Below are 27,237 nucleotides of genomic sequence, written 5' to 3'. Positions count from 1 at the left end.
TTTATCGTTAATAATTGATTGTAGATGTTGATGACTTCAATCAATTGAAATATGTCGTAGTGTTTTTTTTTTTTTTACTTTCTTTTTATTAAAATGTGAACATATATATACTTCCTTCATTTTTTAAAACTTGAAACACTTCACCAAAATGGAAATGTCACAATATATGCAAGTTACAACACATTATACATAAAAGTTATTTTAGGGAAAAACTATACTATTTCCCTTATTTAAACTTTTAAGTACATAGCCCCTAATAATCATTCATCCCATTCATAAAGTGTATTATATTATGTGCATCCTAAAACCCCACATTTTTTATATATTGTGAAGAAGTGTGTGTTGCAACTATTAAAAAACAGAGAAAGTAACATTTTGGCAGAAATCGACTTGAAATCTAACCCAAACCAACCTGCTGACCCAATTGCCACCCCTACAGCCCTACCGACACACTCAAGTGCCATCATTGGGTCCGGAGTTCCGCACGAATCACGGATGGAGTAACTATATCCATAACATATTGACGAATAAAGTTAAAAGAGTAGAAGATCTCCCAGTCCGTTGAACTTCTATTTCTATTTCTGTATTTCACAATTTGTTTCTTCCCCTAAATTTCAAGAACTTAAAATGATGAATATGAAAATTGTAACTCATCTAATCTTAGTATTGGCGATGAGTTTGGTACCATTTGCGTTGTCTAACAATTATCATACCACTTCAAATTCAAATTCAAATTCAAATATTGTTCGATTTCTACCTGGCTTCCCTGGAATTCTCCCTTTCAATCTTCAAACTGGGTATGTTTTTTTATATGTCAATTACTTCCTCTGTTTTTTTTTTTTTTAATTGCATTATTTAGTTGTTTATGTTTGTTAATTCACAATTTATGCTACGGAGTACAATTTATAGGAAAAATGTTGTTAATTTCATCGGTCTTTTAGGACTTTTACTAACCATATTCTAAATTACTACTTTGGAATTTGAAACTCTTCGTATAATTTAATGCTTCGAGTTATTATAATTTATACTGTATTATTCATAGTTTCATTCTCTTCTGCATAATTGATTTTTTTTTTTGGCCTTTTTTTTTTTTTGGCCTTTTTTTTTTTGGGTATTATATTTTCAAATGGTGAACTATATTTTGAACTACAAACTGTACATTGTAAATCATTTGTGTGACTAAGTAATTCTGTTTTTAGAAAACATTATACGAAGTATCTTTTAAACCTATACTCCATCACTCCCTAATCAAACAAAATCATTGAGTTGGTTGATTAGATTACATCATTAGCCACAAATTTTGAATTGAATTGTTTTTAAATAAAAAAAAAAATTAAATGAATGAAAATTAAAAGACGTACCAAATCAGTACACTTCATTTTTGCACAAAAATTGAACCAATCTTTTGTGTGTGGCTGTGTGTGAAGCAGGGGTGTGAACCATTCTTTTGCTAGATAGTTAACGTCAGTGGCAGAATCAGAATTTTTTTATAAGGGAGGCCAAGTGTAATATATGTACTAATAGGTCTCGTATAAAAATCGTATAGGGTATATTGAAATATTTTAGTAAAAATGAGACAAAAAAAATCGTTAATGCAACATTTATGTTAAGGTTCTAACTTAAAGCTAGAAATTAAAAAAATCTCTATATTCTCACCTAAAATCAACTCATCTATGTTACACCTAACATACATTAATGCAACATTTATTAGATAACAAAAATCAATGGGGAGGCCAAGGCCTATCCCAGCCTCCCCTTGGTTCCGCCATCGGTTAAACTTATCTATTTTTATATTTTTAATATAATTATTTTCTTAAACCGTAAACAGAGTATGATGACGTAGTATAATTCTTATAACACAACATGATAGGGACACGAAGTAAGCATAGCATGACATTGATGACAACGATGGTGCACGTTGAGAAATTTATAACATGACAATTCATAATTCAATTTAGACACGCAAGAATGACATAATAGCATATAAGTTTAGGCCATGCGCCCATGCTTAAGTGTTTGGTTTTGTGCTGTCAATGACTATTGATAAATAACTTTGCTAGATTAGGAATTAGAATTTTAAAACAATGATATTGATAAATAGTTTGGTTAGAATGACTATTTCATCAAAAGATCCCTCATTCGAATGACCAGCTTTGAAACAAATCGAATAAATCCTCACAAATATATTTTTCTTCATAGATCACAAAAGTTGGTTAATAAGAAATGTGTTATGTAGTAAAATCCCAATAAAAAAAAAAATAATGCAATTAAAAGATAAGAAATGATTTATTTATTTTTTTAAAAAAAAAGTTTCCCTAAAGTGAAAGTAACCAAACGAAACAAACTGCTTTTAACATGAAGAAGCTAAGGGTTTTTTTTTTTAATTTTTTTTTTAGGGGAAGCAAAGTTAATGCATTAATTCATGGACAAAGTGTCCTAGAGTACATAAGGAGAGATCATTGACGGGCAATGGTTAACCCAAACTTGTTCTACGCCAAACGACATTAGCTTAGCTAAGTGATGAGCGACAAAGTTGTCATCTCTTTTAACATGAGACCAAGAAAGCGAAATAAAATCACTACACAAAAACAGAATATCATCAAGAACACCATCAAAATCAGACAAGTACACTGAGGTCTTCAAGAGGCGATTGATACAAAGTTGGCTATCCGACTCAAAGATGACTTTTTCAAACCCAAACTTCCTTGCAAGCTTCATAGCCAAAAGGAGTGCCCTCCCCTCTATAATTTCCGGAGACCACCAAGCTTTAACTCTTCGAGTGGCAGCAAAAAGAACTTTACCTTCATAGTCGCGCGCCACTACACCCAAACCAACCCACCCTTCATTACACAAGGAGGCATCTGTATTGAGTTTGACCAACCCGAATGGAGGAGCAATCCGCCTGCTACTGCTAGGCTTTGGTCTATTGGCAGATGCCATATATACCTTCTTGCTATAAAGATCATGCTCCTCCACTACCCTATGCACTCTCGCAATCAGCACTTCGTTAGGGGTAGTAGTTCCTGCAAAAACTTTATAATTTCTTTCCTTCCAAATCACCCAGGCTAACACCGCAGCATGTTGTTGAGCCTTTCCCCCTAACTGCCCCCATCTAACTACCATGTCACACAAATTATCACCATTTTTCAGGATCACATTAGTGCAGCCACTGTCCACCCGTAAGTCACGAACACGCACACACTCAAAAAGGGCTTGGGCAGTAGTTTCATCCTCCTTCCCACACCAAGGAAGGCAAGCTTCCTCTAACACTAACAAGTGACGGATTAATAATCCCCTTGTCGGCAGTGTGCTAGTGCAACATATCCAAACAAAGTGCTTAACTTTTGGTGACGCTTCCAGTCCTCATATCTCAACCCAAGCTTTGTGGAAAATATCGAAATTACAACCTTACCGAGCATATATGACGTTTTTGTTGAGTACATCCCATCCTTCGAAAACGCCCATGTTATGACATCTATTGAAGCTTATCCCCTTAAGGGAATAGAGAGTATACACCTCTTATCCCTCTCGTTAAAAGTTGAGGAGATGATGGCTTCATTCCACTCCATCCTTGAAAAGTCCACCAACTTACAAACGTTAGTCAAACCTGTCATCTCTGGGGTCGTCACAAATCTCCCTTCTTCATCGGCCAACCAAGGATCCCTCCAAATGTTCACCATTGAGCCATTCCCGATACGCCAAATTAATCCCTCCTTCAACAAAGCTTTCAAACTCCAAATACTCCGCCAAGAGTAACTACCTTTGGTGCCTAATAAGAGTCAAGGAATGAGCTATTAGGAAAATACTTTGCTTTCATAACTCGCCCGAAGAGAGAGTTCTCATTATGCACGAGCCTCCAAGCTTGTTTGCCAAGCAAAGCCACATTAAAGACCTCTAAATCTTTAAACCCCATCCCTCCAAGACATTTGGGAGTACACATAGCATTCCAAGATTTCGAGTGTATTTTCCTTTGGGATCCCGTGTGACCCCAAAAGAATTTTGCCATGGCCGACCGAATGCTCTGAATAACTAAAGTTGGGAACTTATAAACCCCCATCAAATAAGTAGGAATGGCTTGGATGACCGACTTTAACAGTACCTCTTTCCCGGCTTTGGATAGCAGCTTCTCCTTCCACCCTTGCAACTTTTTCCATATTCTGTCTAAAAGTACTCTAAAAATGGCTTTCTTTGATCTCCCCGCTATCGTAGGGATCCCCAAATATTTGCAATGTTGATCAACAGTGCGCATATGAAGAAAATCCACCAACCCATTCTGATGCTCCTTGCTAACCCCTCTATTGAACGACACTTCCGACTTTTCAAAATTAATTTTCTGACCAGATGCTACTTCATATTTGTTGAGTATATCAACTATCACTTCGCATTCCTGTCGAGTCGCTCTAGCAAAAAGTAAACTGTCATCCGCAAACAAGAGATGAGATATAACGGGCCCAATCCTACTCACTTTTGCTCCATGTAGCTCACTACTAAGGGCATTGTAGTGATCAATCTACCCCGTACAAAGGAACTTTGATTCTCAGTAATCACATTCGGAAAAATAGCCTTCAAACGAAGCACAATCTCTTTTGAAACCAGTTTATACAAAACATTACACAAGCTTATAGGACGAAATTCAGACATGCTTGTTGGAGATTTCACTTTCGAAATCAAGGCAACATTAGTATTGTTCACATGATCGAGAGAAGAGGTACCACATAAAATATTGCGAGCAAAATTAAACACGTTATCACCAACAATATGCCAAAATTTTTGATAAAATATAGCGTGCATACCATCGGGGCCGGGTGCTTTGCAAGGGTGCATTTGTTGTAATGCTGCAAAAATCTCATCTTTTGTGTAGGGTTGAATCAACTCTTCATTATTTTCCTCTCTGATTCTTGCTTTTACATGATGTAGCACCTCATTGATGTTTTCACTTGAAGGCTCAGAATAAGTAAACAGGTTTGAATAAAACCCATTTGCAATATTTTCAAAACGATCGTCATCCTCCTGCTAAATGCCTTCAGCATCATACAAACCTTCAATGGTATTTTTCTTCCTCTGAGAGGCGTTATGGTGATAATAACTGGTGTTCTTGTCTCCATCTCACACCTCCAGTACAAGGGACCTCAAGAACCAGTGAGCTTCGTGCTTTCTATGCAAGTCCTCTAAGGTCTGCTCGAGCCTTGCACTTCTCTCACACGAGTCTGCTGAAATTCGCTCTTGTTGCACACTTTTTAAAGCATGCTCAACCTCTTCAATTTGCTTGCCTAAATCATCAAACTTGTCCTTTCTCCATACCATCATTTTGCTGCCAGTCGCAACAACCTTACCCATCACATCCTGCTTTTGAGCAGATTGCCACGCCTTCCTCACTACAGCCTCACAAGAGTCATCGAACAGCCAAGAAGTTTCAAACTTAAAACTCTTGGTTCTTTTGCGCCTCTTTCAAGCTTTCGGTGTTAGTCTCAGAACAATAGGCGCATGATCACTGCATAATTTTAAGAGGTGTTTCACTGATGCTCTAGGAAAAATAAGCAGCCAAGAAGAGGAGGCTAAGAATGGGTCTTGTCTTTCTCTAACCCTTGTTCTCACCGATCTTCCTCATTCCCACTTCCACCATTGCCCTTTAAAACCGAGATCTTGTAGATCACATGCATCAATAACATCTCTAAAACCCCTAGTTTATCTTCTTTCCCTATTAGAGCCCCCTTTAATTTCATTGTATGATAGAATTTCATTAAAATCGCCCCCAAATATAATCGGATCACTAGTCTCATTACAAAGGTGTTGAATTAGTTTCCAAGTTGTGCTTATTCCCCGACTCCGGCCAACCATAGATGTCCACAAACCTCCATCTTTCGACACCCTTAACTACATCACCGCATATGTGGTTTTGAGGAAACGAGACTAGAGAAAAATCAATAACCTACTCGTTCTAAAATAAGCATAAACCCCCCGATTTACCAATGCTAGCCACTCTAAATGCATTAGTAAAACCAACTCTCCCTTTAATACTCTCAACTACTTCCTTATTGATTTTAGTTTTCGATAGGAAAACTAAATCCGGGCTGACTGCTCTACTCCATTTACGGAGCCTTCAAACTGTCCAAGGGTTGCCCACACCCCGACAGTTCCAACATAGAAGACTCATTGCAAGCGACGGGGTTGGAACTCGCCAACCTCCATCAATAAAGTAGATGGCACAGGTGTTTGGGAACTACTTTTCATTCGTTTCCTCCCTCCTACATTGCCCTCCATAGACTCTGCTGAGTCAATACTAAAACTTCTCTTCTGAGGCACGGGAAATAAATTCCCACCTCCATCATCTACCTCCATTGCCCCTCCCCCTCTTTCTCCCCCCGCGGCAACTCTTTTCCAGTTCTTCCCCCCCCCCCCCCCCCCACCTTTCTTCCCAGCCGCACCAAAAGTAAAGGAAGGGGGTAGTATGACCCCCTTTCTCTACTCCCACCTCTTTCTCCAATCCCTCTTTCACAATCCCAAGTTGCCCCACCTGCAATTCATTCTCATTAGCAGATAGAGCAAGTTGCAGCTCCCCTACCTCTTTCTCTGTTTCACAAATTCTCACATTGGTGTTTTGCTCGCCTCGACCAATCTTGTCTTCTGCCGAGACACCACTTGCTCCATGAGAAACGGTTAAAACCTAGTCATTAGTGCCCAAGTCTTTCTCCTTCGTTATAGAGAGTTGCTTCCTGCTGCTAACAAAGTGGTTAAGCTCATCAATGTGCTTTTGAACACCTTTCTGTGGGGATGCTCGAAGGAAAAGCCCCCACCCTAATCTTTTAGTCCTCTCCTCCTCTCACACTGTAGTACAATCTTTTTCAGAGTGTCCTATGATGCCACATGCGAAACAAAAATACGGCAGCCGTTCATATTTGAATTCAATTCGCACCTCTTCCCCCTTCTTGTCTTTCTCCCATTGATATCTACGCAGGGGTTTGTCAATGTCCTGTAACAATCTAATTTGCCTAAAACATCCAAGTCCTAGGGTGTCCTCCTCTAGTTCCATGAATTCACCAAGATTGGTTGTTAACTATGTTAAGGCTTTGACATAAGCATCAGATCTGCAATTGAATGGCAGGTTCATGACTCGAATCCAGAAAGGAGAGCGAGTTAAATTGACACAATGTTACAATGCTTACTATTATTAAGCTATAAACAAGTACTGGTGAGAGTGAGGGATAGCTCAAGTGGTTAGAGCTCTTCTCCCGTTTCCAAGAGATCTTGGGATTGATTCTCACCACCCGCCTTTGTGGCCCTCTAAACACCAAAAAAAAAACAAGTACTGATATTGAAATAGATATATTTTTCTAAATTAATGATGTGTATGACAGTTGACACTAGCCACGTCATTATATGTTGGTCCAATTTGTTTTTCTCAAACGAGGGGCTAGGCCCTGAGATGTTGGTCTAATTATTAGGCTAATAAACACTACTAGAAAACAGGGAAATAGCGACGGACTGCTTCCGACGGACCCATTATTCCGTCGGAAAAATCGAAATTTCCGACGGATTTTAATTCCGTTGGATATTTTCGACGAATTTTACAAATTCGTCGGAAGTTTCCGACAGAATAAAAATCCGTTGGAATATATGTGCTTTCCGACGGATATTTTCGTCGGAAATTACTTTTTCTGACGAATTTTTCTGTCGGAATAAAATTAAAAAAAAAAACCTAGAAACCCTAACACCCTTGTTTTATTTCCACCGCTTCTACCTCTATCTCCTCTCTTTGTCTTTCCTCTTCTCTCTCCTCTCCTCTTACGTTCTCCGTTCTCACTCCTCTCTCTGAATCTCCTTCTTCTTTCTCTCTCTCTCGTTCTCCTTCTTCTTTCTCTCTCGTTCTCCTTCTTCTATCTCTCCTCTACTTTACTTTCAATTCCCCTCTTTCGACCACCTCAAATCTCCCACCACCACCGCCAACACTAACCACCTACATCAACAACAACACCAGCAATAACGACATCAACAACACGCATCAACAACAATTTTCGTCTTTTTCGCCCCTTCTCCCTCTTTTCATGTTTAAAACAAAGGTTTTCGGGTCAAATTCGACCATGAAAACTCTACATCTAGAGTTTTTATGGTCGAATTTGGCCTCTTAAACCCAATTTCAAGGTTATATGTGTGGTCGAAATAAGGTATGTAACTTTTTTTCAATTTTGATTTTATTTTGTTGTTTTATTGGATTTTTTTTTTAATTTATGGTGGTGGAATGAAGGTGGTTGCTATAGGAGTTCGGATTTTGGTTGTAATGGTTAAGGATTTTAATTTTTTTTGTTAATTTTTGGTGGTGACGGTAGTTTTCGGTGACCATTGGTGGTTTTTAGGTGGGTGGTGGGTGGTTTTCTTAGGTTGGGGGGTTCAGCCACATTTGTAAGGGTTAGGGTTGTAGATTTGTGTTTGGTTTGGGTGGGCTTGGGTTTGGGGAGTCTGATCTTTTGCGGTTCTGGTGGAGGTTTTGATGGGCTGGTGTGGGGCTGTTGTTGTGCGGTGGTGGTACATGTGCTGGTGCTGTGCGGTGGTGGTATGGGTTAGGTGGGCTGGTGTGGGGTAGGCGCTCTGCGGTGGTGGTATGGTTTAGGTGGGCTGGTGTGGGGCAGGCGCTGTGCGGTGGTGGCTGGTGGTGGGGGAAGCCTTTTTTTTTTTGTTTTTTTAGAACCATTTTCGACGGAATTTCCGTCGGAATTTTCTGGCGGAATACAGTCCGTCGGAAATTTCCGACGGACATTCCCAGGCCCGAAAACCTCTTCAGACGGACTGATTTCCATCGGAAATTCCGTCGGAAATGTCGTTCCAACGGAATTTCCGTCGGAAAAGTGCGTTTTTCCGACGAGCTATATTGCGACAACCAGTTCCGACGGAAATTCCGTCGGAAACGGGTTTTTCGACGGAAAACGGGGTGTTACCGATGGAAAATTTCCGTCGTAATTCGGATGTTTTCTTGCAGTGAAATCTTTCGGCCCAAATATTAATATAGTTATGTTATTTTAATGGATCGATCAGCGAGCGTTCCGAGACGTTAGATAATTAATAAACATATACTGCCGCTTAAAATAATACTTCGTATTAAGTTTTAAATGCATGATAAAATCACATATCGTTCTGTGTAATTAATTAGTTTTATTGTAATATTTTTACTTTTAGTTCTCTTTTCTAACGCCGGAAGACGTTCGTTAACTTTTGCATATTTTAATTATAAGTTATTAGTTTGTTGGGTAGTATGAATTATTTAATTTCAAAAATATTATTGTGTAGATACATTGGAGTTTGGGAGGAGCAAATGCAGCTATTTTACTACTTTATACAATCCGAAAATAGCCCAAAAACAGATCCACTTTTGGTTTGGTTTGCTGGAGGACCCGGCTGCTCTTCATTTACGGATCTTGTTTTTGGACATATTGGTAAATCCACTTCTTTTGTTTATTATCTTCTTGAGGGGTAAAATCAACTTTATATGTCTCTATATAATCTCATCATCTTACTTAACATTAATTGTCTATTTGATAAGTGATAATAAATTATAGTAATAGAATGAAATCAATTTTAATAATACTAGGTTAGGTTCCGTGTCATGCATAGTAAGTTTAAGTATTATTATCAATTTAACACTATTTGAATTAGTATAAGAAATTGTCTTAGAAAAATAATGTGAAGTAAACTACCAAATTATATTACTAAAATGAAACATAATAATTAAAAAGTCAATTAGCTAAAGCTAAATATATACTTTAAAGTTAAGCATTTGAGACTTTGAGTATATGATTATTTTAAGTATTCAGAGTGGTACAGATGTACAATTATAATGCTATCTTTGTTAACTAAATGGAAAACATTGGCTATAAATAAATTTCTTTTTTACACACTATTAAAATCACTGTATTAAAACATGCAACCTAATTAAATTATTGTTCCATATCGTTCCAACAACATATTAGTTCTTTATTTAACATTTCAACCGCGATAAACTCTAATTAAGTATGTGTGTTTTTTTAGTCTTCCTATAATCAAAGATCTAGCCAATAATTGAAAATTCTACAATGTCATTCTTTAAAAAAGACACCATAATTTGTTGATGTGGGATTGACCCATATTTTGTATTTTTATTTTCATTTTGAATTTTCTTAATGTCAATAGTGTATTATATAGTATTGTTTTTATGTATTCTTTTTAATACATGTAGTTTTTAAGAAATACATACTTATAAATTAATTTTTGAAATTATAATTATAATTTAAAAACCCCCAAAAATTTTCCATCTTGTTCATCTATGTTTTTCATTCATGTCATAAGTTAGCCACCCGTTCTCAAAATCATTGTTAATAGTTGATAAATTCTCAAATCTAACCTTAAATCGGGATCAAAGTTCATATAACAATTGTGTTTTTGCATTTTGTTGTTTTGCAGTTTTTGATTTTAGGGTTTTATTCATTAAATCATCTCATTTACAATCTCATTTTTAAGCATTTGTTAAAGAAGAATCACATAGGTGGTTTGCAACATCCGCGGTGGTCGGTGGCATAGGGATTTATTTCGTTGAGTGACACGAGTTCTTTTGACTATATAATCGGAGAATACAACCTTTATTTTGATTTTTTTTTCTTTTCATGCCCCTTTTATTTGATCTTTAAAAATATGATGATTTGGTCGCGAACTTGTTTGTTGCTTGGATAATGACCAAATTATTTTTGGTCATTACATAAGAAAACCAGTGTTTTATATAATCTGTTTGTAATTAAAACTAAAATTTTTAGGCAATGACCTAAATAAATACAAGTAATTATCTAACCACAAACAGATTACAAAATCTCTGATCTCGAATCTAGATTAAACAAGTCTGCGAAAAAATATATTTCGAATTCTAAATCGCAGAGCACACCCGGCCTCGTTATCCATTGATCGTTAAAAATAAAAGATCTATGTTTTAGATCATCATACACGCTCCTAAGGCTATTTTCATCCTCGAAACTATCAAACAACTTGATTTTTACATAAATCAAAATCATCAATCGAACCCTAAAACAAAATTTGTATACAAATCATGGAAGCATATTCGAAACCCAATAAACGATCTTTGGATGAAATTTTGGTCGGAATTCCAATCCGAGTTCCAAAAAATTATACAAGATTTTGGGGGTGATCAATTAAGATCATGAATGAAGAATAACGATGAATTTTTTATTTTCTAAATTTTAATTATATTTTATTTTCGAAAATAATTTTAAAAAGATAAAAATAGATTTAAAAAAAAACTATAATTATGTATTCTTTAGAAAAATAAATGTATTTACAATTTACAATTATACATACATGTATATTACATTTAGGCTTTTAAAAATAAATCAAAATTAACCAATTATAACATGCCACATCATCATGTTATGGTGTCATTTTTTTAAAAATGACACAATAGATCTCCCCACAATAATTAATTCTCTACAATTAAGGTTATTTACATTTTAGTCAACTTTGTTTTTTTACCTCATTAAAACTTTACTTAAAAGAAAATTTTCTTCTCCATGGGAGTAAACAATAGTAAAAAAAAAAATATTTAAGGACACACCTGGTGATAACACGTTTCATTGTTGGTGTGTGTTTTAATATTTATTGATAATTATTGATTATTGATTGATTGCCAATGGTGTAAAAAAATTTGTAACTCTTAGTTTAATTTATCCCTCTAGTTATGCAAATCATTGTAGTACATAAAAAAAAAATACATTTTCATCTCTATCATTTGAGGCCTTAGGATTCTAGTGAATACGGAGTAGTAATTATATAAAGTACTACGTATATATAAATTTCTGGTAATGTTACAACTAAATTAATATTATTAGATTAATTACCTTCATTTAGTATCTATCTCCTACCAAATGTAGGCATGAAGCCATAAGAATTGAAAAATGTTAGCACACATGACCTTATAAAATAATCATTTGAGGCCCATCCGCAACTTTAATTAAAATATAAGCTTTATTATATATATATATATATATATATATATATATATATATATATATATATTTTTTTTTTTTTGAAAACCATAAGCTTTATTATATTAAATCCTAATAAATTAATGTTGTGATGACAAAAAAGGTCCTCTATCCTTCAACATATCATCACAATGGGAGGATGGTTTACCCAGACTTGAATCAAATCCTTATTCTTGGACCAAGGTAATTCAACTATCTATCTATTTATCATGCACCACCGTTTTTATGTACGTATAGTTTCATCTATATTGCTCTTCCTAGATTTATTCAAAAAAAAAAAAAAAAAAAAACGTATAAGTGATTATACATTATTGTGAATTATTATTTCACATGACAGTATGCATGTGATACAAGATACTAGTAGTACAGTAGATTACATTTTATCATTTTATTAAAAATATATTGAGATTAAAGAAAGTGAAACAAAAATTACATAGTTAATTAATAAATATAGAAAATCCACATTGAAGATCTGTAAGTATATATCTCCGATCCCACCACACCAACTCACACCACATTTCCCCTCAATCCCTTTCTTAATTTCATGCCCTTATCCTTAGGCGGCCAAACAACCTGTTTGTTTCAACTTTTCCGGTGTGCATATAATAAAGTGTACGAATTATTAGTTTTATTATTTTTATTTTGTTATTATTATTTTTTTTTGGAAAAGATTTCTGCTATTTATAATGTATACTAACCATAAAATGAATGTGTTTTAGGTTGCAAATGTATTATTTCCAGATTCACCTGTTGGTGCTGGGTATTCCTATGCAACTAACAAATCTTACATTCCTAGTGATACAAACACGGTAAAACAAGCATATGAGTTTTTGAAAAAGGTTAGTTCATTTATTAGTGAATTGTTGTGCTTTTACTGAGGACATGCTTGGATTGAGATTGAGTAATTTATTATAAGAATACTAAAAATCAAATTAAAGAAAAAAAATGCAAATGATCGAATACTTTGTATAGGGAAGGATAAGATAGCGTTGTGGTGAAAGGTGAACAAAAGCGAACTATTACCCTCATTCTGGGGGTAATAGTTATCTTATAGGGGGTGTATATCTGTTACCTTCATTATTAGAATAATAATTCTCCATCCCTCTCTTCTTCTCACGTCACAAATACTTTGTTATCTTATTTGTAAACAATTTATCTCCTATAACATTACTTATAATCACTAATATTTTTCCTAGTTTGACTTAATTAATCTTTATATCATCATTGCCCTCAATCCAAGCTAAGTACGGCCTAAGAGGTTAAATTTGATGTATTATTTCTAATGGTTCCTTGCTAGTTGCTAGTGTCATGTTTTCTCACTTTCTTTAGTTTAATTTTTCCCCTACTCCTTCCCATACGTTATTGTCCCTGTCTTTTTCCCCTTTTCCAAATACTTTTTAATTTCATTTTGACGTTTTCTCACTTTCAATCTACTGATAAAATTTAGTTATGATTTCCAATTACTAAAATTAAAACGTACTATATATGTATTATCATTAGCCTAATCTGACCTTTATGTGTAAGTCGTACGAACACGCTCAATACTTTGTGTTTTGTTAATTGAAATCTTGGTTCATACAGTGGCTTATTGAGCATCCTGAATTTGCAAGAAATCCTATTTACATTGCTGGTGCTTCATATGCTGGAAAAGTCATTCCAGCTCTTGTGTTAGAGATTGTAAATGGTAATTTCAACTACATATATATTCATTTACGTATACTCCTTTTGTTTTTTAATGTTAATTATAATTTGACCTTTTAGTTATTCATGTAATGGTTTTGCCTTGAGTTTTCATAAACTAACCCCAACCCGAAAAAACAACATATACAAATTAAAAATGACCTGAATCCAACTTGCACCCAAACAATGAGTTGAAACTAGTGACCTAAAACTTAATTGACCTAATTAAATTGACCTTGTATTAACAAAAATGGTTTTGACCTAATATATATTCTTTGACCAAAACTCAAACTTGCACCCAATTTGATAGCAATTTACAATTGATATAACCCGACCCAACAATGATCTAAACCCGAACTAGCACCTAGCTAATTAGAACCCAAAATTGAAATACAATTTGTTATTTACCTGATATATATTGTGACACTTCACATAACTCAAACTTATTTGTCTCATCTTTGATAACTCGACCTACCATATTGAACAAAACAAAAAATTAAACATATGGAACAAGATAACTTCACCTTATTTTGCAAGTTTGGGCACCAAAGATTTCATAAACTTATGTCTGGCAAGATTCAATTTTGTATTACCAACTGTTTTTTCAAAACTATTATAACTATCACCATGACGTCACTGTGGTTCACACTAACTACATTATTCTTATTTTCCTTCTCTATTCTCACGTTTCTCTCCCCTGTTCCCCCCATTATTGTCCTCTCTCATCTTTAACTCTCAATTTGAATTCTCACCCACCCCAGTTGAACATGAAACCCTAATTATTGCCTATGAAATTTGCAAAAGAAAAAGAAAAGAGGAGGGAAGGGAGTAATGGAGAGAAAAGGGAAGTGAATCGTGAAATTAGAGAGGGAGAAGGAGGGAAAGAAGAAGGTAGTTATATGGACCCACAGACCACAGTGACGTCATGGTGGTAATTTTTAACTATTTAAAAAAAAATTTGTAGTACAATAAAATAAAAAAAATGTTAATGGTATTGTAAAAAATGAGTAGAATAGTAGGTGGTATTTTACAAATTTTCCAACATAAAATAACGGATGAAAAGGAAAATTGGGTATAACTTAAAATAATATAGTAATTATATAATGCACTATTCAACATTAAACAAAATTGAGATCATGTATAATTTTGGATTTATGAAATTATGTAGGTTGCCTATTGAACATTCGGTGTTTAATGCTTAGATGCCCAATTTTTTATTTTAACTACCGAAACGATTTAGTTAAATTATGTATTATGATATGTATCTGTATTGAAATCAATATATATAATACTCGTGTATGCATGTGTTTCTTGTACTGTAGGAAATGAAGCAGGATCTGGGGCAAGAATGAATATTCAGGTATGTTATCATTTTTTTAGGAAAAAGTACAGGAACATTAGAAGATTTAAACCCATACTTCAAAACCTAAAGAGATGTATAGTTCGTACATGTTAGATAATATGAAAATCCTTAGATTGGAATGCATTCCATTGATTCATATATATAGGGTTACAAAAATGAGTCCTAATCACGTTAGAAAATCTCAAAAGATAATTATTCACTAAACTATATCCTTCTATATAGAATAATGGCATTACAAGATAGTTAACACCAGCTATCCCTACACAATAAGTGCTACAAAGTCATTAGTGACAGAACTAAGATAAAGCATAGTAGAAAAGAGGAGCTGAGACAAGAAGCCTCAACTCCAGCACCAATTCTGTCAGTTCCTTTTGCCATCTTTGGCAAACACCCCTGTATTAGGTTGAACGACAAATATTTTGCTCCGCCACCACATAGAATTTTTAAAAACTCGAGGGATATCGTATATAATTTTCAAAAAAATATTCTAAAAATAATTTCAATTAAGTAAAAATCAACAATTGTAAAGAAAAAATATAATAGATATTCAGTAAAATTAATTTCATTTCATTTCACTAAAAATAATTACAATTTCGTAAAAATAATAGTAGTTCAACGAAAATAAGGTGAAGTGAATAAGATCTTACATTTCCCTTAAAAAAAAAAAAAAAAAAAAAGACCTTACATTTATTTGCATTACAAAATTCTTTCACCATTTATTACTCTGTATCACCATATGAGATAACCACCTAACAATTCAAATGGATAAGTTAAGTACCCCATTGTACTCAAGTCATTTAAGGTCCCGTGGCGGAGCCAGAATTTCTAAGTGAGGGGGGCCAAGATTATACCTACGTATATATAATTTTGCAACTATTGAATTGATTACATTTACTTTTTTTAAAAAAAAAAAAAAAAAATTTGTTAGCTACAAGATTTGATCACTTGACATCTTGCATACTATCACATATAAAAACCAACTCCTCTACACCAAAATTAATGACAATTAAGAGAAAATTTAATTAATATCTTGAGCCAAGGGGGAGGCCAAGGCCCCCACCAGCCCCCCTAGCTCCGCCCCTATTAAGGTCCCAAAGATCTAAGAGGTTACATCTCAAAATCAATAAGACTTTTTTCTAGGTTTTCCTTTAACAAGAGAAGAAGCCATTAGCAGTTCGGGTAAGGGTTTCACTTTAATACCTATCGCCCTGATAGCAGAGTAGTGTGAAAACCAATAAGAGAAGTATTGGCTATGACCTAGTCTTTCAAGACGGTCAACATTCGCAATCAAGTGACCAGTTCACTCTATAGTAGAATGGAATCCGTTTTCTTCAATGTTGCTATACATTCTCAGCCTAGAGACAAGGAACCTCTTTTGGGACCTCGTGGTAATGCCATATGTAATGCTTGACTTTATTTTCTTTTATTAATGTGGAGACACTTACATTTGTTGTTTAGAAATATTACATTTCAACAATTAAACAGGGACGGGAGGAGTAATTAGAAAGAAATTAATCGGTACTACGAACTAGGAGCATTACTTGCATTAGGCAATTTTGAATATCTCAGTTGTATGTAAATTTGCAATGATATCTCCTTTCATAACATTTGAATCCAGGGATATATTATTGGGAATCCGTCAACAGATAATTACTATTCAAAACATGAAATCGAATATGCTCATCGTATATCTATACTGTCAGATGAGCTTTATGAGGTTAGTAGTATTAGTACTTAATTATTAGCATGTTTGTGTCACTAATTGAAACGCTTTTTTACGTTGCCAACTTGCCGTTTGTACAATGCAAGATAGTATGTCAACAATACTTACTTTTACCGTTTTTATTTATTTTCAACACTTCAACTTATGCAGTATTCCCATACTTTACTTTGACTAAATTTGATGAATTTAAGAAAACACATATATATATATATATATATATATATATATATATATATATATTCATGTGGGATTATGCTACATTTGTCTCGATTCATAATTTCATAACATTAATCTATATAATTTTTAATTTTGACAATTAATTACAAAAGTGATTAATATAATAATGTAATGACAAACGTGAAAAGAGAATGAATTGAAGTGTTGCTAGTAAAAGAACGGAAGAAGTACAAGGCAATTTTGGAAGGATAATACCAGGCCAAGGTCCAATAGTAAGAATTGAATAAGTATTATAACTCGTAAGATTTAGGCCTAGTAACTCAACTTTGGCGTCGGCAATATTGGTAGGCTATTTAGCCTAGTTCACATATGAAAGAATTAAATTACTTTGAGAATTTCAAACTATTGTTTGTTTCTCTATTTGAAAATATATACTTGTCATGATTAATTTCTTTGAATGTGGCTTTATTTATGTAATTCTATTGTTGTGTTCTTTGTATTATTATCATTTCACTAACACATCATGTATATTAAAAATTTTAGTCGGCCAAGTCAAGTTGCAATGGCGATTTTCAGCCGATTGTTGTAGAAGGAAATGAACAATGCATACAGAATCTTGAAGCTATATCAAATGTGAGTATATATATTTTACATTCAACGAATCACACACAGACACGAAAATGATATGTTTTACACTAAATCAATTGGATACGATTAGCTCTAGTTACGTACTTAAATTAATTAGTCTATAAACGTTGTTCTAATGCCTTAAAGATGAATATGTTGAATGAGCCCTAAGAAATCATTTATAATATATACTTCGTGTGTATATATATATAGTTCAATAGTTTAATCTAATTCAAAGTGTGGAATATAGTTCGTTCATACGTACATGTGTTGTAAACTTAACTATATATCGGTCTATCTCATGTACTAATATTTTAGATCTGCGATTTGACTCTGCAGTGCATGGATCCCGTAGAAGAATCATTTATCCTGGAATCCAAATGCAACGTATCAACACCCGATAAGTGGTGTCGGGTATTGCTTAGTTTATTTTCCTCTTTTGTTCACAATTTTTTCTGAGTTGAAGGGGCATAATTTAAGTAATTCATCGGTCGTTAATTTTAAAAGTTTTTTATTTTATTTGTTGACTTTGTTTGCGAAACAAACTTTGTTCTAAATGGAAAAATTGTTAGAGACAGAAAGAGTAGACTTTATGTGATCAATAACAAATTTATGAATTTGTACTATTTGTATGTGTGTTTTTGGTGGTGCAGGTATACTATCGTAATCGCATGTCTCAACCGTGGGCAAATGACATTAACGTCCAAAAAGCTCTTCATGTTCGAGTGGTATGAAATTGATTTAGAAACAAGATCTCCCGAAATCAAATACAGTTTTTCCCATAAAAATTAAAAATACTTTCTAATTTAATTTTTGTACACCTCTTTTGAATCTTTCTCCCACACTCAGGCGTGTCAAAATTTCACAATTATCAGTAAAACTAGTTTAGGTTTCATGCATGCACAGATACAGTACTATTATCATGTTGCCCTGCTTTGCGGTCTAATCTTGAGACTGATATTTGTGTTTAGGGAACAATTAACGAATGGTTTCGTTGTCGCGGTCGTCGTAGCGATGATATATTTGAGTACAATTATGAAGTTGAAAGTAGCGTTAGTTATCATCAAAATCTTACCGCCCAGCCTCTCAGGGCACTAATCTTCAGGTAATTCATTTGTACTCTCTATTTGTAAACTGTGCTTTATCCATGAAACTAGTTCAATATCTAACCATAAAGTTGGGGTTAACGAGAATCGAACCACTTTTCTACTTTTCTACTAGTAGGATGCCTTATTGCAAGGCCAGAAATGATTAAATGATCTAAGCAGTGGCGGAACCATAAAATTTATATAAAGGGGGCCATAGTTATAAATTCTTGGTGTACCTTTTAACCGTATATTTTAAAAGCTGGAATCTTAAAGGCAAAAATAGAAAGATCATACGCAATTCGCAAGGAAAAATGAAAATAAAAAGAAAGATAAGAACATGAGGACAAAATGGTTTAATGTTTTGTTTTAATCAAAAGAAATCAAAGTAAATGTCCTTTGCGGGCATCGAATATAGCTCAACAAAAAGTATCAAAACTATTTTGACCTAAGTGTACCAACTTTGTCAAGTTTACTACCACATTATACTTAACAATTAATAGATTTTATCATTCATAGGGGTGGCCATGGGTATCCCCAGCCACGCCCTAATTCCGCCCCTGGATCTAAGTAACTTGCTAGTTATAACAATTACAATACCTCATTTTAGGGTCTGTTTTCTTCAACTTATTTTTAGTACAGTTCAGTTTCTAATTTCCTTTTCTCATAAAATATTTAATTCAATTCAGCTCAGCTCCAATCAGTTGAGTTCAGTTCTATAAATCATAATAGACTCTTATTATCTCATATACACTACCTTCATCTCACTAAAATGATTAGGTTATCTTATACTAGTATTTCGTCTATACTTTTGTAGCTGACATATTTTGACTTTTGATAGCGCTAATAAAATGTATTTTGAGTAGCATTTGTGATTTACACTTATGATTAAACAAAATCATATGTGATCTTGTTTGAATCTTCTCAATTAATATTTTATTAATGAATATCAACTTTTAATAGTTTTTATTTATTATTATTAAACTTGTGGCATTGACAAATGTGATAAAAGATACTCGTACTTAATAACAAAAAACAAAAAAAATTAGTGTAGTAGATTGTTACATTATCCAATTAATTGGACTTTGGACATTTGGTCGTTACATTAACTATGCTTACTGGTTGACTTTGTTTAACAGTGGTGACCAGGATATGTTGGTTCCATATATGTCAACATTGACTTGGATCAAAAAGCTAAATATCGTCCCAAAAGATGATTATTGGAGGCCTTGGTTTTTTAATGGCCAAGTCGGAGGGTAAATTAAGTTCCTACAAAATCTCTCTCTGCTTATTATTGAAACTGTCTTCTGAATTATTATTTAATTTTTTGGGGGGTAAGTAAATACATCAAGGTTTGAGGGTCTTCTCTATAGACTGAACCTTAGCTTATTAAGTGAAATAAAAGAAGAGAATTTAAGTGGATCTATATCTTGATGAGTGCGGCAAAAGTGATCTAACGCGACAACATATATAATTTGATACACATGTAGATGAGTAATATAAAAAAGTTAGTGAACTTACTTTGCATCTTTCTGACATTGTATCTAAGAAACTTAATTTTTCACAAACTACAAGCCTAAAATTGTCCGTTGATGTCTAGATATGAAGATGCAAACTCAAACAAAAACTTTTATATGTGACTGACTAGCTGGTCACACCCGTGGCTGCCAGCCACATATATCGTTACTAGTTTAAAGAATAGTCTAGGTTACTTGGTCAGGTGTTACTCGGTCAGTTAGGGTTTACTTAATCAGTCAGTCATAGGATACTCAGTCAGTTAGGGATTATTCAATCAAGGGTTATTACTCGGTCATGGATTACTCGATGATACAGGGTTTACTCGTATGTTATATTAATTAGCTAATCATATGGTGTGACCAGCACAAAAGTTGTTGAAATTTAAAAGAAGCTACGTGCAAAATTAAAAATAAACCAATAAGAATCTTTTAATTTATCTTGTTTGGTGTGTTGTTTTTTTAACTTAGTTTCCACTTTTTCATCAATCCTTTTGAAGTCAAAACTATAGGGGACAAATCTATACTTAGTTTATAAAAACTCTAATCAATAGCGTAAAGTGTCATCCTTTTCTTTAATTATATTTTTTTTTCAACAAAAAATACTCTGTATATTTTTATGGAAAAATTGAAAAGAATTATCCCACCTTTGCTCTATCTGTTCAAAACAAGCCCACCTTTAGATATTCTGGAAATAAACCCACCTGTCACCCCTATTTTCTTAAAATGAGCCTTTCACCAAATCACTAAATTAGTGATCGGTTTTAGAAGGTGACCTGCCAAGTGTCATCTTCTAATTGGTCCAAGTTTGTAAAAAAAACATTAAAAAACATAAATAATTATTAAAAAAGAAATTCTCTCTCCACCCTCCTCCTCCCCCTAGCCACTACATACAACCACCGCCCCTCCTCCTTCCGCATGCTGCCCAACCTGAATAGCCACCCCCCTCCCTGCCCAAAGCCGTCGAACGACCACCCACACCCGCCTTTCCCTAGTAACTCTTCCCCTACATACCCACAAGCCACAATCTCATCTTCATTTCGGAGTAGTTAAATTTTTAGAGTAGCGGTGAGGATTTTGGGGTGGCTGCGTTAAGCGGGGTTAAGGTGGAGCTTTTGGGTTGACTGAAGTTTTCAGGTGTCTGGAAATAACATTTTAAGGAAATAACTTTTTAAAAAATTGAAGTATTATTATTATATACTTAATTTAGTTTTTATATGGATAAACATTTGATCAAGTTTAGTAAAATTTTATTTTTTTGCAATTTTTGTAGGATCGGTCGATCCTATGATCCTATTTTACGAGTCGATCCTACCCTAATCTTCCGATCCAAAGTAGAATCCCGATCCTCAAAACATTGGGATGGGTTTTTCAAGATGGATGGGTGGGTTTTCGAGGTGGATGGTGGGGTTTTCCGGGTGGCTGGTAGGGTGTCCAAAGTGGAAGGTGGAGTATTCCAGGGAAAAAGGCTGGTGGGTGAGGGTTGCCTGTAACACCCCAATACCTCCTTCTACGGAAATACCAGTATAATATGTATAATTATACTGTAAAGATAGACTTAAGTGTACTACCGCCGCGTGATTACGCAAGGGTACCAAAATTTACTAAATAAAACCAATAATTTGTAGCGGAAAACTTCAATACTCTTTCTTTTTTAATAACAAACCATAATAATAACCATAGTCATGAGTATTCAAAATAAAACACAAACACCAACATTCCTAATCTAGGTGAAGACATTCATGGGACTCCATATGCTCAATTATTGACTCCACCTGAAATTAGGGCCTGTTCTCTTACGTTGAAATTCAGTTCAGTTTAGTTCATCTGAGTTCAGTTCAGCTCAGCTCATTTCAGTTTAGTTCAGTTCAGTTCAGCTCCTAATTTCCTTCTCTTATAAAATATTCATTTCAGTTCAGTTCAGTTCAGCTGAGTTCAGTTCAGTTCGAGTTCAGTTCAGCTGAGTTCAGTCAATGAGAACAGGCCCTTAGTTAACACTGCTTACAATTACAATAAACAGGGCGAACCAAAAGCAATCATGCTTTAAAAACCAAATCCAATAAAATCCAACTCATTATTTCAAAACCAAATCCAATAATTCAATAAAAATAATTAATAAACCAATTCCTTTAAAAAACCCATTACTTTAAATTCAATTCCTCACCCAAGTGTGCATACCCCTCAAGCTAGTCTCCTACTAAGCTATTTCAAGGTTATTCTAGAGGAAAGACCTGGTCATACAAAGTCCAAGGTCTTATCAAACCAAATATGCATCCCTTTAATATCCAATACTTCCAATATAATTCAAATTTAATTCCACATGCTTTCAAAATCAAACCTTTTAAACATGAATAATAATTTTAATTATTCAAAACATGATATGAAAAATTGATACTCCAATTGATATATCAAAACTAATTATTCAAACATGCTTTTATTTCACAAATTATAATTCAATTCAATTTAATTAATTCAATCAACATAAAAATCATTCAAAACATGCTTATTCAATCCAATCAATATTTAAAGTATCTAGCCACTTAAACGTACGTTGATCCTTGCTAGGAAATCATACAAAAGAACCTCAAGAACCTTGATTGAACACACCCTACAAATAAATATAACATTAATTAATATAAGGTTAACAAATAATCACAACAATTAAATTAAAACCCCTGGCCCAACTATATGTACATGAACCTTATAAATTATTTTCACATAAACATGAATAAAAATTTGATTTTATATAATTAGAACTGCTCATAATAATTTTTATAAATCCCCCCAAAATAATAATAATTAATTAATCAAGAAAAGAGAAGAAGAAAATAAAGATAGAAAACCAAAGGAAAAAGAAGAAGAGGTTGGCGGCAAGGGAAGCAGTATGACGGTAGGTGACTGTTGTCGATGGTGGCTGGCAGCGGTAGGTGGTGCCGGAGGCGGATGGTGGTGTTTGGTGGTGGTGGTTGGTGCAAGGAAGACAGGAAAAAGAAGAGAATTAGAGAAGATACTTTAAGAGAGAATTATGAGAATTGGTATGAGTGTTTGGCCATGAATCAAAGGGTATTTATAGGCTAGCTCATGTATGAATTATGGTAGGAAAATGTAGGAGAAATTATGATAAAAAGAATTAAGGAATTATTTGAAGAAGTGAATAAAGATATATGGAAAGTTTTTATATTAAGGTGACTGAGAATAATAAAAATATAGAAGGTGTGTTGTCATGAAAATAATCAAGGGAAATATAAGGCGGGAAAATAAGATGGTCAAATATTGAGGAGATGGAAAAATAGAATTCAAGAAAGTAAGAGATTTTAGGGAGATAATTAAAAAATACAATTCACCAAAATAAATTACCCCAAAATTCATCATGGAGGTCGAAAATATGAGCTTAACCAAGTTTATACAACATGTGCATTGCATGGGCCAAAAGCTAGTTTAATTACAATATCACCCCATGCAACTTGTTGTTAGCCACCCGTGTCTCAATTAGCAATGTCACAGCCATAGAAAAAAAAAAAAAAAAAAAGGGAAAATTCTCAATGGTAACACTAAACTTTTTAATTTTCTAAGTGGTAAATTGCAAAAATTCTTATTATCCTTGGTAAACTTTAATGTGTTATAATTTTTTAATAATGAACTTAATGTAAAATTTTAACTAAATGTTTAACTATAGTTAGTTTTTTTTCTACATTTATTTTAGTAATTTTATTACTCATTTACCCAACAGTGAACCATTCTCCCCCGCCCCACCCATGCCGGCGCCCAACCACCCCTTTGCCAGCGCGCCGGCCTCTCCCTGCTGTGCCTTTCTATCCCCATGAACCACCAGCCCCTAACATACATTTGAATCAAATAATTGGTAACAATGATTAAGGGTTCGAACCCAGAAATTATCATCTGGGAATATGCTAGTTTGCCCAGATTTAGAGCTCTTCGATGCGTACATACTTGAAGAATGTGCGAAAAGATTTATGCTTGGTGGTCGCTGCTTGTTTCAATTCACCAATAGAAATTGTATTGATGAATGATAATCGTAAAGAATATACATGCAAAATTACAAGAGATGTTTTTGAAGAAAAAATTGGAAAATGATTGCGTGAAATCAACGCCCTCAGCCTTAAAACCCCTCCTCGAAATCTCAATGTCTCGATCAATTTCTCATCCCTAAACGAAATCAGATAATTAGGGATTCGAGATGGTCGAAAATCATGGGTTTCTTCGATTTTTGAAGCTTTAGGTGCGAAGGGGTGGATGGTGTTGTCGGTGGGCGAGGCGGTGGTGAATTGGGTGAAGGTGGTACGTAGTTGCGGTTGGTGGTTGTTGTGTATTTCGGTGGCTACTATCGCGGTGGTTGCATGGTGGTTGTTTGTTGAATGGTGGTTTTTTGTTGTTGTTAATATTGCGGGTTGTTGTTGGCAGGTGCGGCGGGTTTCTCCATGTTTCGTGTGGTGGTGGAGGTTTAAAGGTGTGTGGTTTGGTGGTGTGGATGTGTAACAAGGTGTGCAGGTGGTCGGTCAATTGTGGTGGCTGAAATCGTGTTTGCTCGGTGTTTGTGTTATTGTTGGAAAGGTGAGGAGGAAGAAAGAGATCGAGATGATGAAAGATGATGATTATTATGATGATATGTTGAGTTGAGTAAGGACATTTAAGGGATTTGAGTGTATAGTATTAAGTGAGGATATTTCAGGATTTTTATTTATTTTTATTTATAAAAAATATTAACCATGGTTAGGAATTAACATAATTGTTCATTAAGTTCACCATTGAAAAATTATAACAAATTAAAGTTTACCAAGGATAATAAGAATTTTTGCAATTTACCACTAAGAAAATTAAAAATTTTAGAGTTACCGTTGAGAATTTCCCAAAAAAAAAAAAGGAATTTTATGTGGTTGAGGTGTAAAAATGGTTGAGCCCAACCTCATGCTTTTAGGAACATCTATTAGTTACTGGTTTGGATGAAGTGAGGACTAGTGTACCGAAAATTTGAATAGGTTGGCTCGCGTACGATCCAAGCCACACACCATCATGCTGGGACGTGTAGGTTTAGGTTTTGGGTGCGTTAGCCAAAGTCCATTGGTTTAGCGTGCTTTGTTGTGCTTCTTACAGATAAAGGCGGCCAAGGCTAGGCACGCACAATACATGTCGTGTATGCCTACACTATGCACGTGCCTTGTACACTGTGCTTTTTTCCTTGTGTCGAATCGTACCATGCTTCAGACCACTAGAGCCCAATAATACCATCGATATTTTATTTTTTTATTGCGGTAATGAGAAGAGCCCTACCGGGCCGGAACCTCTCACAGGTCCAACCCGACCCGGGTTAGCGGGCTAGACAATTTGAGATTGGGGGAAGGGTAAGGAATGGGAATCCCCACCCCAAATTGCCTCTAGTGGGGTTTGATCTCACAACCTTTTAGTTGTAAGGTGACAAACTTACCACTAGACCAAGCTTAGCTTGGTTACCATCGATATTGAGGTGTCCAAGTAGTTAGACGCTTCTAACATCTTATAGCTAGTGGTTTGGATGAAGTGAGGAGTGGTGTTTCTATGATGGAGTTATGGATGTGGTTGGTTGTTGGTAGCTAGTAGTGGGTGGTGCTTGACAGCTTGAGTGTGGTGGTGATTAGTGAATTTTTCTTATTTAACTTGATATTGTAATATTAAGGGTATTTTGATCATTATGTATATGATGAGTAGTTATATTGTAGACTGAGAATTTCTTGTTTCATACAGATATGTTACAGAATATTCAAATGGCAACTACAATTTGACCTTTACTACAATCAAGGTATAAGCATTACTTAAACTAATCCTTTAGATACCCATTTTGTTACTGATATTTACTAAACTTAAATTAATGCTAAACTTAAATCATTTTTAGTGAAATTAAATTACCTTTGCCTAACTTAAATAAGCTTTTTATTAAATCATTTTTGTTAAACTTTAATAGTTTTTACTAATTACAAATTTTTTCGATTAACTATACAATATTTGTTCTTTGGAGTTATTGAATTTTACTAATTAAAACTTAATTCCACTAAACTAAACTTAATTTTGTTAAAATTAACTTATTTTTACTTAACTTCTTGTATTTTTGCTGAACTTAATTTAATTTTACTAAATAAAATTTAATTACATTTTTTCAGAACTAAACTTATTTTTATTAACATTTTTATTGCTTTATATAGTGACAGTAGCTTGACAAATGTCTCACAGTTCTTAATCTCTTTTTAGTTAGAACAATTAAAACTTAGCTAAATTGCTAATTTTGCAGGGAGCAGGACATATTGCCCCTGAATATAAGTCACAAGAATGTTTAGCAATGTTGCAAAGATGGATTGCATTTAGCCCTCTGTGATTTAATTTATCAACATTGTTGTTTGTTAAATTTTCGCTTACCTTGTAATTTTGAAGTATATAGATTTGTGTAACTACGTAATTTCATACCTAAAAGCATTGTAAAGTTAAGATCAATGCATTATTTGTATGATTCATGAAAGCAATAATGAAACATTATTTAACTGAAAAACTAGGTTAAACCCCGTAGATGCACGGTTGTTAAGTACTTTTAACGATAACAAATAAAAACAGTATAAAATTAGCATGCAAACAATTGCCTAGAAGAAACGGTAGAAGTATTATTAACATGAACACTATACATGAATTCAAGTGCAAATAATCTCACAATGATTCAATTACAGAATTATGAACATGAACATTAACACAAAATCAAGTATCGAAATTCACTCAAAAAAATTATTAAAAAAAAAAATCATAAAATTATCATGGCAATCCAAACAAAAATTCAAATTCAAACTTCTCTAAATTCTCACATGACTTAATTAATATACTCAAAAAAGTATACTTATCTAGCCTAAGTCCATAACATGTCAACTGACTTTTCCTAATCGAAAATCAAATAACCTAAAATTGAGAAACCCTGATTCCGCAATCAAAATCGCAAAATACTTGTTTCAAAATCGAGCAAATTCAAAATTAAACCAAAAATTACATACCTAAATAGATTATCACGAGATGTTGATGAGCA

The 27,237-nt window shown here is 34.1% G+C and overlaps 1 protein-coding gene across 2 annotated transcripts; it reads left to right on the top strand.

Annotated features, from left to right (window-relative positions):
* The first annotated feature begins 556 nt into the window (after positions 1-556).
* LOC145609638 (serine carboxypeptidase-like 16) lies at positions 557-26,718 on the top strand. Of its 2 annotated transcripts, XM_081665090.1 has the most exons (14): positions 557-797; positions 9,280-9,425; positions 12,118-12,197; positions 12,734-12,853; positions 13,596-13,698; positions 15,017-15,054; positions 16,676-16,774; positions 17,501-17,590; positions 17,924-17,998; positions 18,238-18,312; positions 18,556-18,689; positions 19,809-19,925; positions 25,923-25,977; positions 26,464-26,718. In XM_081665090.1, exons 1-14 carry the CDS (start codon positions 628-630, stop codon positions 26,545-26,547), a joined length of 1,386 nt encoding a protein of 461 aa, XP_081521216.1. In that variant the 5' UTR covers positions 557-627; the 3' UTR covers positions 26,548-26,718. The 2 variants fall into 2 exon arrangements, with proteins under 2 accessions (XP_081521216.1, XP_081521217.1); XM_081665091.1 differs by lacking the exon at positions 16,676-16,774.
* Positions 26,719-27,237: the final 519 nt, after the last annotated feature.

The sequence above is a fragment of the Chenopodium album genome, chromosome 23 (assembly GCF_948465745.1).
Source record: "Chenopodium album chromosome 23, dcCheAlbu1.1, whole genome shotgun sequence".
Lineage (NCBI taxonomy): Eukaryota > Viridiplantae > Streptophyta > Magnoliopsida > Caryophyllales > Amaranthaceae > Chenopodium > Chenopodium album.
This window is presented reverse-complemented; position numbering and strand designations above follow the sequence as displayed.